Below are 16,390 nucleotides of genomic sequence, written 5' to 3'. Positions count from 1 at the left end.
GAAGATGTGGGATGAGGTGAACACTGCTGATGGGAGTGCAAACTTGTATCAACCCCATGGAAATCTATAAAAATCAAAACTGCAGTCCCTCAGAAAGCTGGGAATAGATCTACCTCAAGTTCCAGCTATACCACTCTTGGACATACAGTCAAAGGACTCCACATTCCTACTACAGAGAAACATGTTCAACCATGTTAATTAGAGCATTATTTATAACAGATAGAAACTGCAAAAAAAAAAAAAAAAACTACCACAGATGCTCTAACAGATGAATAAATTATGGACTATTTACACAGTGGAGTATCATTCAGTTGTTAAAAAATTAAATCATGAAATTCATAGACAAATGGATAGAACTAGAAAAAAATTACCCCGAGGGATATAAGGGAGCTCCAGAAAGATAAATATAATATGTATTCTCTTATATTTGGAAATTACCCATTAAACAATTGTCAACAAAGCTCAATCCATAGGACACAAGGGACTAGGAGGGACAAATAGATGTCTGTAGGAAAGGCAAGTAGAATATATAGTTATAGATGGGGAGTAGCTAGAGTGGGAGGCTCAAGTGGGGAGGGGAAAGAGAGAGGGGCATGAGGTTGGTTATACAGGGAGAGACAAGTAAAATTAAGGGCCATTTGAGAGAGAATATGGAAGCCTAATACAGTAGGAGCTTCCTAGAATACAAACATATATAAAGAAAAACTAAACGAAATCGCAAAATAATGGGGGGAGGCAGAACCCCAACTGAACATCTCTCGTCACCAAATGAAGCTTCCAGTATAGGGAATGGGTTACAGCAAAATTGAGTTGCTGGCCAAAAGGGTCCCATTGGAACTCCCAGACCACCAGACTGTTGCCAAGACTATAAGTTTCTCTTCACAAACTGACAGGCGGGGCTCCATTGTTGAAGATGACACCTATTCAATTCAATGAACATAGAGAAGTTGAGCTGCCCACATAGAGCCTTCATCGCTCTGCTAGCACAGGAAGACGCTCCGCAGGCTACCAAAGGAGAAACATAAACAAGCTAGCTACAAAATTTTTGGTTTACACTGGTGTCCTGCCTGCAAGATTGGTTAGTGCAATGGTGGCACGAAGCTTGTGAGAGGGACTGAAGAGACTCTGCCCAGCTCAAGCATGCTGAAAATGCCTCCGGCAGGTCTTGCCTTTCTCTTAGGTTTTCTCTGCCTTGCTAAAAGCCATTAGATTATATTCCTAAAGCTAGCCACCAAGGTCTAGTCCCTTATTTGGCCACTTCATCCTCCTAAAGTGACTATAAAGGTCCAGCTAACAAAGTATCGAAGTCCAGCAACCAAAATCCTCCTTTGGGTCACCTGCTTAACACGCCCAATTAAAATTAAACAACTCACCCTAACACAGGGTTTCCCTTTGTACTAATAAACTGCCATTTTCCTATGTACCACACCCCTCTCTTCTATCCAGATGCAGTCCTTTGTCCCTCCAGAACAAATACCCCTCCTTCTTCTCTCTTATTCCCTTCCCCTTCTCCTTTATCCTCTATCTCCTGTCTTTTGTCTCTTACTCCCTGCTCTCTATCCCTCTGGGGCAAAAAAAAAAAAAAAAAGAAAAAAAATTCCTTTGTGCTGACAACTTGGTCTTGGTCTTGGGGGTCCTGAGCTGATACTTTTACTTTCAAGAACTAACCTATATCTATTTTGTCTTAAGGCTCACCCCAGAGATGGAACCATTCCTTACACTGCTACTTGCATGAATAAGAATATGAGACTAGATAGCCCAGGGACCTAAGGGAAGAGCAAATACTAGTGTTCTACTAAATAATGTAGCAATAAAATGATCCCTAATGACAATATTCTATATTCATAGATCAGTACCTTGCTCAGATATCATTAGAAAAGTTTCTTCCTGCAGATGATGAGAACAAATACAGAGACAATGAGACAATACCAGTTTAGTGTTTTTATAGGATCTGAGTATGAAAATTAGTGAGTTTCCTTATATCTGTTTCTTCTTGGGCTTCTTTCCTTCTGTTTGTTTGTTTTGTCCTATTCTGATGTGTTAGCTTTTGTCTTACTTTATTTTACTTTGCTTTATTTTATCTCTTAGAAGGCTGTTTGTTTTCTAATGCAAGGCAGAAAGGAGGCTCAAATAGGGGCTGGGGTGGGGAGGAACTGGGAAGAGCAGAACCCGAAACTGTAATCGGAATATATTACGTAAGGTAAAAAAAAAATCTATTTTCCAGAAAGAAAAGAAATATGCATACACACATGTACACACACACACACACACACACACACACAAACACAAACGAAAACAAATGTGACACAGAAGGGTCCCATAGTTCAATTAGGCAAGTGTCCTTAAAGGAAATAATGGGACTCGAGTTTTTTTTTTTTCTTGCTTTCTGTTTCAGGTTGTTGTAGCTTTCTTTCTGCTTCTGTAATAATACTACTCTAACAAAAATCAATTTGGAATATAAAGAGTTTATTTCACTATACAACTCCCAGGTCACTGTCCACCACTGCAGGAAATCCGGGCAGGAACACAAGGCAGGACCCTGAGTCAGGAAGTGAAGCAGAGATCATGAAAGAACACTTTTATTGTTCACTTTCCATAGGTTGCTCTGTTTGCTTCTCTTCCACAACATAGGATCACCTACCTAGGCAGGGATGGCACCACCCACAATGAGCTGGGCCCTCCTGCATCAATCACTAAGCAAGAAAATGCTCCCAGGGACCCATCCACAGGCCAATCTAATGCAGGCAATTACTCAGTAAAGGTTCCTTCTTCCCAGGTGACATAGGTGACAAAATCTAACCAGTACACAGGATGCAGTTTCTTCTACACAAGTGTGTCTACTATGACATGATGCAACCAAGAAAGCCTCTCCAGACCTCAACCAATGACAGCCTGTGCCATGCTCTTGAACCTTCAAAAACTGTGAGCTAAATAAACCTTTTTTCTTCATGGTTATCTGCCTCGGATATTTTGTAGCATGACATGAACTAATGAAAGATGAATACCCTGCAAAGCATAATAAAAACTTACTGACTTAAGATGTGGGCTATAACATAAATATTATGTTAATCTTTCCTTGGGACCTTCAGTGGCAATCCATGACACTAGAATAAACCTACATTTCTTACCAGAGCCTCCTTTTCCCACTAGCAATTGCCAATTAATTCACAACCCTCAAAACACACACTTCCTTGTTCGAAAGAGCAAACGTATTATACTGCTCTGGGTAGATTTTGTCAATGTAACACAAGAGAGAACCCCAGTTTGGAAAATGCCATCTATAGATTGGCCTGTAGACAAGTCTTTTGGTTATATTCTTTTTTTTCTTCTTTCTTCCTTCCTTTCTTCCTTCCTTCCTTCCTTCCTTTCTTTCTTTCTTTCTTTCTTTCTTTCTTGAGACAGGGTCTCTCTGGCTATCCTAGAACTCACTATGTAGATCAGGCTGGCCTTGAACTCACAGAGATCTACCTGCCTCTGCCTCCCAAGTATGGGGATTAAAGGTGTGTGGCACCACAACCGGCAAAGAAAGATGTAGCTGGTTGTGATCAGTTAGATGTAAAATCCAGTGCTCTAGCACTAACTGCATATTCTTGATTAATGAATGATTTGGGGGTGTGGGGCACTCAGCACTGAAGGTGGTGCCATCTCTGGGCAGTTGCGTGGTTGTATAAGAAAGCAGGCTAAGCAAGCCTCGGGGAATAAGCAAGCAGTGTTCCTCTGGCTTCTGCTTCAGTTCCTGCCTCGAGGTTCCTGCCTCGGCTTCCCTCAATGAACTGTGACTTAGGATATGTGAGCAGCATGAACCCTTCCTCTCCAGGCTGCTTTAGGTCAGTGTTTTCTCACAGCAATGGAGACACACCTCTTACTTACATCTTATTTTTTAGTTAAATTCATGGAGATTTCAAAAGCTCCCCCCACCCCCGCTCCCTTTAATCACTGGAGAAACTGGACCGACAGAACTCCACAAGGCTCCTGATGTCTATAAGTCAGCCCACAAGCAAACATGAATGCAGGTATTTCAGCCTCAAGTTTGGAAATACATCACCACCTCACAAGGCTATGCTGGTTATAATGCAGGCGTACACTGGCCACAGTCAGATAGATTTGGGTTATTTTTTGGATGGCTATCAGTGAGTTTCCATAGAGTCCTTTTCTCAGCAGATGTGCAGTTGATTAGAACTGGAGAATGGAAACCCCAGGGTATTACCTTATTCCCCAATAGCTTTATTGTTCCCGAGACAATCTCTGTGGACTGAGCTGATGGAATGTTCTGGTTTGATGTGCCAAGAGAGTACATGAAATAGTCTTTATTCCCTGACACTTTCGTTTTCTACACATCGTACCAAAATATGCACCAAGTTTTAGTGCCTTACACCCTAGTTATAAAGTATTAAACAGGTATAATAAAATCTTAAATAAGTTGCATAAAAATGGAAATGGAAAAAGTTTGAAAAAATTGAAATGGTTATTCATTTTAGATCTCCCTTTTAAGAGGACCACATCAGCTTAGAACTTTATTTGTGTGTGTGTGTGTGTGTGTGTGTGTGTGTGTGTGTGCACTCACAAGAAAGAGAAAGAAAGTACAAGACATTTATATAGACATGAAATTCAGGGAGAAAATTCTGTCATTGCTTTCGTATTGTTATAGTGAAATACTTGAGAAGCAGCTTAAAGAGAAAGGCTTATTTTGCTGGTCTTTGTGGACACTGACTCTAGGTACAAAGTGAGGAAGACCATCACGGTGGCCAAAGGGTGTGGCACTCACCTCATGACAGACAGTAAGCCAACTGAGATTGAGAGGACCTGCTGGAAGATACATCCCCCAGAGACCCATCCCCAGGGGCTTATCTGTAGGTAGGTAAGTTCCACTTAATATTTCAAATACCTCCCAAAATAGAACCACCAGCTGGGCCCTAAGAGTCGAACACAAGAGCTATACCAAAGGGTACGTAAAAAGACTCATGGCCAGTTTCAATACAAAGAGAAACAAAACTGCAATCCGAATGTAATTGGTGGACTGTGGCCACCAACAGCCCCTTGAGCTAAAACAATGCTAGTAGGCACGTGGACACTTGTTCAATACTGGCTCAGCACCTGCAAAAGCCTGGAAAGAGTCCATAGTTCAGCTGCCCCCTCCTACCATATTCCAGTCAGTTTCTAATTTTCCAGAACCTAGAAAAGATGTTACAACACTTTACAGTCTTTTCCATTTCCCCTTATTCTTTCTTTTTTTGTATCACATGTTTATTCTTGTTTTTACCACACTATCAGTTTTACTTTGCCATAATTTAAAAGGATGTTTTATTATCTTTTATTCTCCTTCATTTCATTTAAATGTTCCCATCCTTCTTTCATTATTGGGCAATATTCTTTTTTTTAAGATTTATTTTATTTTATGTGTGGTGGTTTGAGTGAGAATGGCCCCCACAGGCTCATATATTCGTATGTTTAATCCTCAATTGAACTCTTTGGAAGGACCAGGAGGTGCAACCTTGTTGGAGTAGGTGTGTCCTTGTTGGAGGGGGCTTGTCACTGTGAGCGGGCTTTGAGGTTTCAAAAGCCCATGCCAGGGCCAGTCTCTCTTGCTCTTCCTGCTGTCTCTGGATCAGGATGTAAAGCTCCTAGCTGTTATTGCAGCATCATACCGACCCGAATTCCTTCATGCTTTCCATGATGATAATGGTCTAACCCTCTGAAAATGTAAGCAAGTTTTCAATTAAAGGTTTTCTTTTCCTAAAGATGTCTTGCTCTCGGTGTTTCATCACCTCAATGAAACAGTGACTAAGATAATGAGTGTTTTGCCTGTCTGTCTGTCTGTCTGTATGTGCATCATGTATGTGCCCCAGGCCCAGGAAAGTAAGAAAAGGACATTTAATTCCATGGAACTGGATTTGTAGATGATTGCAAACCACTGTGGGAACCCATCCCAGGTCCTTTGCAAGCACAACAAATCCTCTTACCTGCCAGCATGAAAAATGTCACAGTGAAACACTTTCTTAGTATAGCAACCAAAAATTATATTTAAAATGTAATATTTTGGTGCTTGGGAGTAGATTTCATATAAATTAAACAAATATATTCTCTAAACTGAAATTGACAGTATTCAAGCATTCACAGATTTGAAAACAGATACTAGAAAATGACAGACATTTACTCAACAAATCCAAACTGGATTTTTAATTTTTAAAAATTTTGTACAATTTTATCCTATTCACACTTAAAAAAAGATTGATTTATTTATTATGTATATAGCATTCTGCCTGCATGTGTGCTTACACACCAGCAGAGGCATCATATCTCACTACAGATGTTTATGAGCCTCCATGTGGTGGTAGGAATTGAATTCAGGGCCTTTGGAAGAACAGCCAGTGCTCTTAACCTCTGAGCCTTCCTCCAAACTCCTTTCATACCTTTTTACTTTTTGTTTGTTTGTTTTTGTTTTTTGAGACACGGTTTCTCTGTGTAGCCTTGGTTGTCCTGGACTCATTTTGTAGACCAGGCTGGCCTTGAACTCACATCAATGTGCCTCTCCAAGTGCTGGGATTACAGGCATGTGCCACTGTGCCCAACTCACTTTTTTTATTTTTTATCCCAAATTTATTTGTAGGTTGAGTTGTGGTGCCATGTTTTTGTTTTGTTTGTTTTTTATGTTGTTTCCCCCCCAAGGAACAGCATAGCTTCACAATTTATTCAAAGGACTAGAAGTAAATTATTTGCGAAACTTGGCTCTAGTGAGAATCTGTTCTATCCCAGGTTGATGTCTAATAGGACACTTTGACATCTGCCCATAGTTGTCTGGAGTTCAGACCACCTTGAATGTGACAGAGCAATAAAGCCAGTACTCAGGCTCCAGGGACAGAGGAGAAGCCATTGTCCTTGCTCCAACTGGGGCAGCCCTGCCTACTGTCTGCCTCCTATTTCTTAGGATTGTTTTCTTTTAATCACCCCATTGGCGATAACAAGAAGCAGTAGTAACAAGTAGGTTTTGCTGATGTTATATAACAAGTCTCCTCTGAGGCTGAAACATTTCATGGTGCTGAGAAGCTCCTTAAGCATCAACATAAGCAAATCGAAAGAGCTTCAGGAAGTTCCTGAAACTGACCAACTTCATTAGGTCCCTCCCTGTCAGATTTAGCAATAAAAGCTGCAAAGATTTCTTTGTCAAGCCTAGCTGCAAGGAAGCTGCAGAGGCCAGACCAGCTGTCTGAAAGAAGCAAAAAATCAACTCAGCTGTCTAAAACAGGTTTAGACCAACTGAGGAACTCGAAAAGGACCTCCAACTTGAGCTGCCTGTGGGCTGTGCTCTTGGTTCCCAGCTTTGTGAGCTGTCATCACCGTGGGCCTTAGTGATGCAGATGTCTCTGAGTCCTTTCTGCTCCTGTAAGGAACTCCTCACCTATATCCCTGGAAGCAACCCCAATAAAACTCATGGTTCACCAAACTGAACTTTGGGGGTTCCATGGGTGGTCTATTGTTAGCTCAGCATCTGGGGTGGGGAGACATATGCAACTCTCCAGGACAAGTTCTGTCATACAACCACAGAGAGTGACTAGTATCAATGTAATTCCCCACAACTAAATTTTATCTGAATTATTCAGTCTCAGGGTATAATTTTAAAAATTTATAAACAACCAATTATGTGGCAAAATATAAAGTCATGAATTTATTCAGTAACAGTTTCCTAAATATCAGGTCATGTGTACAGACTTTTATATTTGAAAAACTTGTCTTAGAACCATGTTTAAATGGTACACAGTTTAAATTTTTCGTCAAACAGAATTATGACAAAACACAAAGGCATGCATGGTCCAACACCAAAACAGTGATGGATACATGCTGGAGAACTAATGAGTCCTTAACTGCTTTCTTGAACCACAGACTGTATACTAACTATGACAAAATGTTAAGAGCATTATATACGCTCAAATTCAGAGGTTTGCCTGAAAATAAGTAGAACCAAATTTGAAACCCAATTTTCTTTCTTTCCATGCTCTTATTTTTAATCACAGAACTATAAATCCAAAGCCCCTCAGCTGTCAATATTATGTTTCTCTAACATTTAAAAAAATCACAGACATCTTCACATTTTTTAAACAGTTATAAATACTACCAATATGTAGCATGCGTTTTCTGAGTTCCACAAAAACAAATAATATAGTAGAAAGACAATAATGTAATGTAACCCTTAGACAGAAGAAAAAGAAACTTAATTAAAAAGCATCAGTAAGTCAAAGGTGACTGCTTTTACTTACACAAAGACATGGAAAACCAAGTAAATGCCTAACCTTCCATTTCTGAGGAAGCTGAGTGTTCTACAGAAGCAAAGATGTTTAAACAAAATAGAATTTCTGAGAGCGAGGGCACACCCAAGGAGAGTAGTATGTCTTCTTCCCCGCAGCCTTTCTTGCCTCTGAACATGGGTTAAGGCTTTAAACAAGTTCTAGTCTCACTCAGAAGAGCGAGGACCCTTCAATGATAGCAAACCTTCCTCACCCTCTGCTGAGTACTCAGGCATGTGCCAAGTGTATGGAAGCCACGCAGGGGACCTGGAGGGAAAGACCAAGCTGGCAACCTCTGAGGTGAGACCAGGTTTCTTACAAGGCTCTGGATCCACAGCCCAAGGGAAAAAATTAAGGGATAGGAATGAACAGAGGTAAGCCACAGTTTATTAAAACTGAAAGCAGACTCAGCCCACACAAATCTTTCAGGCCTGGAAATATCAATCCCTTATTCTGAAAGTGAATATACCTCTGGGGGAAACACAGCCAATAGTTTTTTTTTTTTTTGACAGTAGAAATAGATGCATAGATAATCTTATTATTAAATTTAGAGACAAGAGTTAAATAGACAGAACTGACGAAGATTATTTTCACCAAGGAATTTTGATTTGTATAAAGGTATCAACAAATAGATGCACTAAATTTCATGTAGAACAAGATGAATTCTGAAATGAACAAGTTGCTGTTTGGTTTTGCAGAAGGTTAGGAATAACAGAAGGTAGGCCTGGTAAACCAAGTCACAGTTAAATAGAACATACTCAAAGGGAGAAGAAGGAGGGAGGGGGATGTCTGGTTTCAGACATCCCTGGTCCCCGCCTGCTGCAGGGCAGGGCTGGCATACCCTGTCCTCGACCCTGAATTCCCCAGCCCAGGGGCGGGCTTTCCCTTCTCCCAGAGTTCCTTCACCATATAACCCAGACATTTTGGTTCTCTCTCTCTCCTTCCTCCCTACCCCTGATGGCAGCTAAGAGCTGCTTCCAATAAACCTGCAATAAACCTGGATTTATATACTATAACTTCTATAACTTTGTCTTGCCTTTAGCTCCTTCCATTATTTCAAGCAGGTGGGACCGGGAGTAAATCTCAAAAACACAACACAAAGCTAGGAAGCAGTTGCAGAGATCATAACCTTTTAGTAGATGATTATCTTGAATTTTCAAATGAAGTTCAGAATTCAGCACAACTGGCATAAGAAGCCATGAAAGTGGCTAGCTGTAGGAATGCAGACTTGGAGAACGCAAGATGGCTTCTTAACAGGGGGCGGGCTGAAAGATAGTCTACAACATGATCTTGAGAAGGAGTGATTTCTCGTCTACCCGCAGAGAAGTTTGGTAGTTCATACAGACTTTTTTGATTGCCACGTCTAGGGAGAGCTCTAATGGTCACCCAGGGGTAGAGGTTGGGAATGAGAAAATAGATAAAAGTCAGGCATAGTGTTATGGGCCTGTAATCCCAATACTTAGGACACCAAAGCAAGAGGACCATAGACTTTAGATTCTGCTCAAATATAATGAATAAAGAAAATATATATGCATGTTCCTATTTTTTCTGTGTTGGGAATCAAACCCAGAGCCTTGCACTTGCTAGGTGAGTGCCCCTTACACACACTTTTTTTAAATTTATTATTTATTATTTATTTATTTATTTTTCTTTTTAGTTACATTTTGTTAACTCTGTGTCCCAGCTGTATCCCGCTCCCTCATTCCCTCCCCAACCCCACACTCCCTCCCAGGTCTCCTCCCTGCCCCTTTCCAAGTCCACTGATAGGGGAGGACCTCCTCCCCTTTCATTTGACCCTGTTTTATCAGGTATCTTCAGGGCTGGCTGCAAAGTCCGCCTCTGTGGCCTAAAAGGACTGCTCCTACCCTGGGGGGGGGGGGAGTCAAAAAGCCTGCCCTTGAGATCCTGTTAGAAATAGTCCTTGTTCCCCTTACTTTGGAAAACTACTTGGTTACTAAGCTACCATGGGCCACATCCGAGCAGAAGTTCTAGGTTATATCCATAGATGGTCCTTGGTTAAGTGTCAGTCTCAGAAAAGACCCTGTGCCTGGACATATTTGGTCCTTGTAGAGCAGGGAATCACACTTTTTTAATAATTTTTATTTTTTATATTAATCACAGGTTATTTACTTTGTATCCCAGCTGTAGCCCCGTCCCTCATTCCCTCCCAATCCCACCCTCCCTCCCTCATCTTCTCCCTACCCCTTTCCAAGTCCACTGATAGGGGAGGTACCCTTCCATCTGACTCTAGCTTATCAGGTCTCTTCAGGACTGGCTGCAGTGTCCTCCACTGTGGCCTAGCAAGGCTGCTCCTCCCTCGGGGGAGGGGGGAGGTCAAAGAGTCAGCCATTGAATTCATGTCAGAAATAGTCCCTGTTCCTTTAATAGGGTACCCACTTTGATGCTGAGCTACCATGGGCTACATTCGAGCAGGGGTTATATCCATACATGGTCCTTGGTTGGAGAAAGAATCTCATAAAAGACCCCTGTGCCCAGATATTTTTGGTCCTTGTAGAGCTCTTGTCTTCTCCAGGTCATACTAACTCCCCCCTTCTTTCACACGATTCCCTGCACTCTGCCGAAGGTTTGGTTATGGGTCTCAGCATCTGCTTTGATACACTGCTAGGTAGAGTCTCTCAGAGGCCCTCTGTGGTAGGCTCCTGTCCTGTTACATGTTTTCTCCTACTTCCAACGTCCATCCCATTTGTCTTTCTACGTGAGGACTGATCATCTTACCCTGGGTTTACACGCACTTTTAAACAATAGTCTAATCTTGTTTCCTTCATCACTAATATCAGCAAACCTTTTATAGAAATAAAGAAATCGTCAAGTTCATCAAATCTCATCACCCCACTATCAGTCTCCAGTCATTTATAACGTCAGAATGGAATGTGATCATTCCTATTGTCTTTGTATCGGGCCATAGAGCCCTTAAGGAGTTACAAGTGTTGCCTATTTGGGGTAGAGTTTAGTGGTAATCGAAGCTGAATATGTTTGAGGCCTAAGTGTTCATTCCAAGCAGGAAAGTACACGTGTGCATGTCACTCACACACACACACACACTGCCCACTAGGTGTTGTTATCCTTGATGTGGCAGAGTAAGTCGAATGATCTAGCTCTGAGTTGTTTACTCTAGGGCATAAGGAAAGTCTAGCCAGTTCCCAGGCCTTTGCTTGCTCACTGTTAGAGAAGCACATGACACCACCCAGCTCATCATCAAGGTAAATTAATTTTTGCATCAGATGTCTTGGTCTTAACTGCATATAGTAACATGGATTTCAAAGGACTTTGCAGTTCAGGGTTAAATTAATAACTACAAATCAGAATGGCTAGCAGGCTTTATAACTTGGTAGATAACTCAGGCGAAATAGCCCTGATGGGACAATGTTGTACTTACTCATGTTTCAGAAATGACCCCCAGTACAGATAGAATCAAATCAGCAGACCAGAATCAAGGTAATATATTTTGTGAATTCCTAATAATGGAACATCACCTTGAGCATTCCAACTGGAAGGCCATCTAAGTTGATTGTGAATGGCCTCTGCTAGAGCCCATTCAATTGTGCTAGGGCCTCTGTAGCCATGTCTAAAACCGTCAGGCTCTCAGCTCAAGGTAACAGTCAGGGAACATCTCAGACAGTGCTGGTAGTCAGTGACTCACACTTATTGTCCTAAATGCTAAACTGTGACTCAGAGTGAATTTATTAGCTGCTCAATGACACTGCGCTTATTTGAAAGAAGCTCACACTGTGAGTCACCTGGTAGTGCCCCAAAAACCATCCTCCAGATTTCCAGTTGGACAGTGATTCACATGGGAATCGCACTGCAACCCCACTTGACTGACACATGTCATTTCAAAATTCATTTCTGTGGAATTGGCTCAGGATTAAGCTACAAAGTCGCTCCCTGCTTAACACCCCGGTATTTCTAAGAACATTTTGGCCTCCTAAGATACAAAGTCAAGGGTAACAGAGCCATTCGGTTTACGCATCAGAGAGAACCATGGCCTCCCTCGTCAAGGATGTAGCTCAATTCCTAGAAATAACTTCCCCAGAAAGACGCCCTGTTCTTTCAAATACCTTTGTAGGAGAAGACACCGCCTCCTGCCATATAGTTGCTCAGCTGTTCCTTTGCGGGCTGCTCCTGTATGCTGTTCTCCACATCCCCCTCATAGATGGTGACTATGGCTCCACAGAAAGACAGACACGAATACACAAGTAGGAAAACGCAGTAGGATTTTAAGAACTAAAATTCGACATCCCTTGCTAAGCTACTACATTCAAATAGGCAAGTTTTTTTTTCTTTTTACTTGCTAGTCCAAAATATCTGAAAGAATAAAGATTTCCTGTGTGATTTTAAAGGCTTTGCTAACAGGCTTTCTCATGGAAATGACCTTCAGACAAGCAGGAAACAGATTTTTAATATGTAAGAAAAACTTGAAATGATTTCTAATATAAAACTGCTCAAGAGATTAGTAGACTATTCAACTGAATGCATCCCCAAGTAGGACTTTAATTCTGAAGCCAGCTTGGCCTCTGCTTGTCCTGTGACCTTTGAGGTCATGTCTTTATAATACCAAGTACCATGATGGCAAAGCCTTGTCTTTCTTGCTGTTGAAGCTGACATGTACTTGTACATTCTATCCTTTTATGGACATCCTAGTCTCCTCAGGAGTGTTTGTCAGAGCTATGAGGAAAGAGTCAGAATTCTAATCTTCATTAAGACTCTCAGTAGCTGAAATCCTAAACTCTCTGAATGTTTCCTAGTTTGTAAAATGAAGAAGGCAGAATAAGTAACTGGGTTATCATCAACCTATATTTTTGTATGATAAATAGCTTTGGGGCAAAATTATTTAGTATTCTCAAAAAAGTTAGCCTGTCTATTTCCTACAGTAAGTCTCCAAAGTTTCTTAAATAAAAAAAGCAAGTGCCTCACTTCAGTGATAATATTGACTGTTTTGTAAATACCGAGATTTAATGTTTAATTCTTTAAATGTATCATTGTTTAACAAAGGAAGCTCTTTTTCTGTTTGTTTGAGGCAAGGTCTCACGTAGCATAGGCTGGCTCTGAACTTGCTATGTAGCTGAGCATGGCTTGAGCTTCTGATCCTCCTGCCTTCATCTCCTAGGTGCTGGGATTACCTGCGTGGACAACACCACAGGGGTTTCCATGGTGCTGGGGGCGGCACACAGGGCTTTGTGCCTTTAGGTAAGTGCTCTATCAACTGAGATATAGCTCTAGACCCCATAAACCTAACTCTTTATTTATTCATTACTTTTTTTTTCCCATGTGGTGTCTTGGAGGGGAGCCATGGAAGACATGGCTCAGTGGAGGTCAGAGAAGTCTGTGCAATCAGTTCTCTTCTTCTGCCTTTATGTGTGTTGTTGGGTTCCTGGGGTTAAACTCAGGACCTCAGGCTTGCATACTAAGTGCCTTTGCAGAGTGGCAATATGCAGCTCTCTTGGCCTCCAGGTCTATGTTTTTCTTCCTTAGCCTCAGGAGAGCTGGGGCTAGTAAAGCACACATACTCATACACTCAGATGTCTTTAGATTTTGAACTCTGCTCAGCTGATGTAACAACACTGTGATAACACTATGAATAGCTTTTTAAAAAGATTTATTTTTTTATTTTATGTCTGTGTATGAGTGCCCACATAACAGGAGTGCCAAACGCTTGCTGAGGCAAGTAGAGGCTGCTGGATCCCCTAGAGCTAAGGCCACAGGTTGTTGGGAGCAGCCAGCATGGGTGCTGGAGGCTGAACTAAGGTCCCCTACAAGAGCTGTCGATTGTCTTAACCTATGATCCATCTCTCCAGCACTATGACTAGTTTTTGCACAGCATAAGTCTGGAAGTTGTACTGTATTAATTTATCAAAGTAGGCCACTCCTCTTTCTACAGATGATACACTAATGTATAAAGAGGTTCTGTAGCCTCTAAAAGTCACAGCCTGGTTGGGATTGGAGACCACATTTAACAGACTGAAGAAAGGACTCTCCATCTCTTAGACATTACCTTTTGCTCTTACATGCTTTGCTTATTTTAGATACAAAAGATGCACATTACCGAACAGAAGATAAACAGGATGAAACCTATAAAACATAGGCTTGGGGCAAATAGAAACAAAAATCAGTAAATAGTGGACATTAGAATTGTTCCAAAGCACGTAAAATAAGTGTCATGTTAGCACACGTTTTTGAGAAGTCAGGATGTGGACCTTTGTTTGGTAACAGAATCAGATGAAAGTAAGTCTTAGAGGGGCCATTTCGCCAGTGCCGCTGAGGACAGGTAGGGACTGACCAAGCAGGGTTGAGAAGTGATTGCTAGAGGTCAATAACCCAGTACCATTGCTGCTAGCTTGTGGGTGAGAGGCCATCGCCAGCACTGAGAGTGCTGACTGCATTGACCTTTGGCAGCCAAGCCCATCAGGCCAGCTATCTGGCTGTGAAGTCTTGGAAACCCCACGGGAGTGGTAGGCCTTCACCACAGTCTCAGGAAAGGATGAGGGATTTCCCTTCCATCACTACCCTTCAGGACAGAAACTCTCCTGCACCACCACGTTCTTCGCGCTGTGGCGCTGTCCTCCGCTTGGGGGCGCAGAGGCAGCAGGTGCTTCCTCCGGGATCTCCTGAGATGGTCTCAGCCCGGCCCCAAACACGCTTTCACCCCAAGTCTACCAGCGGCTGCGTGTGTTTGTGTGTTTGTGAGTGCGCAGGCGGTGGCCCAGGTTTTCCTTTCTGCTTATGGAATCCAGGAAGCTCCTGACCCACCCCAGCCCCAGAGAGCCACCTTTCCCAACGCCCCACCTCCAGACCTGCGTGGGGTGGGTAGTTGTCAGCGCCTACACACCCTTCCCCAACGCCCACCTCCCGGTGGCCCACTCCCTGTGTGTGGAAATCCTGCGGCGCATTCAAACCCCTCCCCAAACACCCACTCGTTCCCCGCGCACTGCCTCCTCCGAGGCCTCTCGCCTACTCTCCTGAAGCGGTGGGCGGGGACAGCCCAAAGCACCCAGGTCTCCGAAAGAGCACACCCTTGTCCCGAGGAGCTGTCTCCCTTAAGGCCTCTAGCCAACCCAGTTCCCCCAAAGCTGAGGGCACCAGCGCACAAAGACCCGGCTCCCCATCGCTCCCCACCCGTTCCTTCGGTCGCCGCAGCCTGGGCACCCGGCAGGTTCCGACATCCCGAGCGCCCCTCCGAGTGTGGGAAATCTAGTGCCTGGGCCTGGAAAGACCCCCCCCCCCCCGCCCCGAGCATGTCCCTTAAGCGACTGTTCTGTCTGCTCAGTTGTCCAGTGCTCGCCGACCCCAGGTCTGAGCTCCCAGTTCCAGCTCAGCACCGCCAGCCAGCCCACGGTGCGCTCCTCTGAAGGGGAGGTCGTGCGTTCCTGGAGGGTCACCTCCTTCCCACCAGCACTCAGACCCTCCTCGGTCCCTCAGCCCGGGCCGCGTCCTTTCCCCGAACTCAGTGAGAGCTCGGACTCTTCCACTCGCTTGGGCTTTCCTAAAATGCTCGGCATGGTAGTAGCACACTTCAGACCTTAACCACATTCCTCGTCCCGCATTGGGTCTCAGACCCGGCACCACCTGCTGATGGGTCAGATAATAATGGATCACGAGGGTTCGGAGCCCTCCTTCAGACACCGACATGCCCCGAACCCACAACCCACTCGCGACAGGAACTGACTAACCCGAAGGGCGATGACCCGCCAGGGCTTCCCTCACGGAGCAAGGTGGGACTGGACATCCCCCACCGCCACCGGGTCCGGGGCTTCAGGGAGAGCCAGAGAGGAAGAGGCGGAGGACACCAGGTACTTACCAGGCTGGGGTCCTCCGGACTAGCTGGAGGGGAAGCTCGGGCCGTCTGGCCTCCATTGGCCGTGCGCATGCGTCCGGAGTGTGCCTTAGTTTTCTAACACCAGTAAGCGCGGTTCCCACTTCGCCGGGGCTGGCTCTCTGCCTCCCGCCCTTTCCTGCGTCTCCGGGTCTAAGCTCGCAAGCTCTCCTGTCTTCCTCCTCCTTCCCCTTCTCTGACTCCTCTCCGCCCCCGCGCTCGCTTTCCCGGGGCTGGGCAAATCCGGAGGCTCGCCTCCTCCCGGCGGCCGCGCGCAGCG

At 43.8% G+C, this 16,390-nt stretch overlaps 1 protein-coding gene across 2 annotated transcripts in view; it reads right to left on the bottom strand.

Moving 5' to 3' along the window:
• Window positions 1–16,390, bottom strand: part of Rgs20 (regulator of G protein signaling 20) — a 104,159-nt gene that overhangs the window by 56,670 nt on the left and 31,099 nt on the right. Inside the window, exon 1 of one of the 2 annotated variants that reach the window (XM_060385918.1) lies at window positions 16,096–16,372. The exons of the other annotated variant lie outside the window; for it this stretch is intronic. Within the exon in view, the coding sequence (XP_060241901.1) occupies window positions 16,096–16,164 (69 nt within the window). The 5' untranslated portion in view covers window positions 16,165–16,372. Of the gene's footprint in view, window positions 1–16,095; window positions 16,373–16,390 lie in introns of those variants that run through there. 2 annotated transcript variants of the gene reach the window in all.

This window comes from Meriones unguiculatus, chromosome 6 (genome assembly GCF_030254825.1).
Source record: "Meriones unguiculatus strain TT.TT164.6M chromosome 6, Bangor_MerUng_6.1, whole genome shotgun sequence".
Lineage (NCBI taxonomy): Eukaryota > Metazoa > Chordata > Mammalia > Rodentia > Muridae > Meriones > Meriones unguiculatus.
This window is presented reverse-complemented; position numbering and strand designations above follow the sequence as displayed.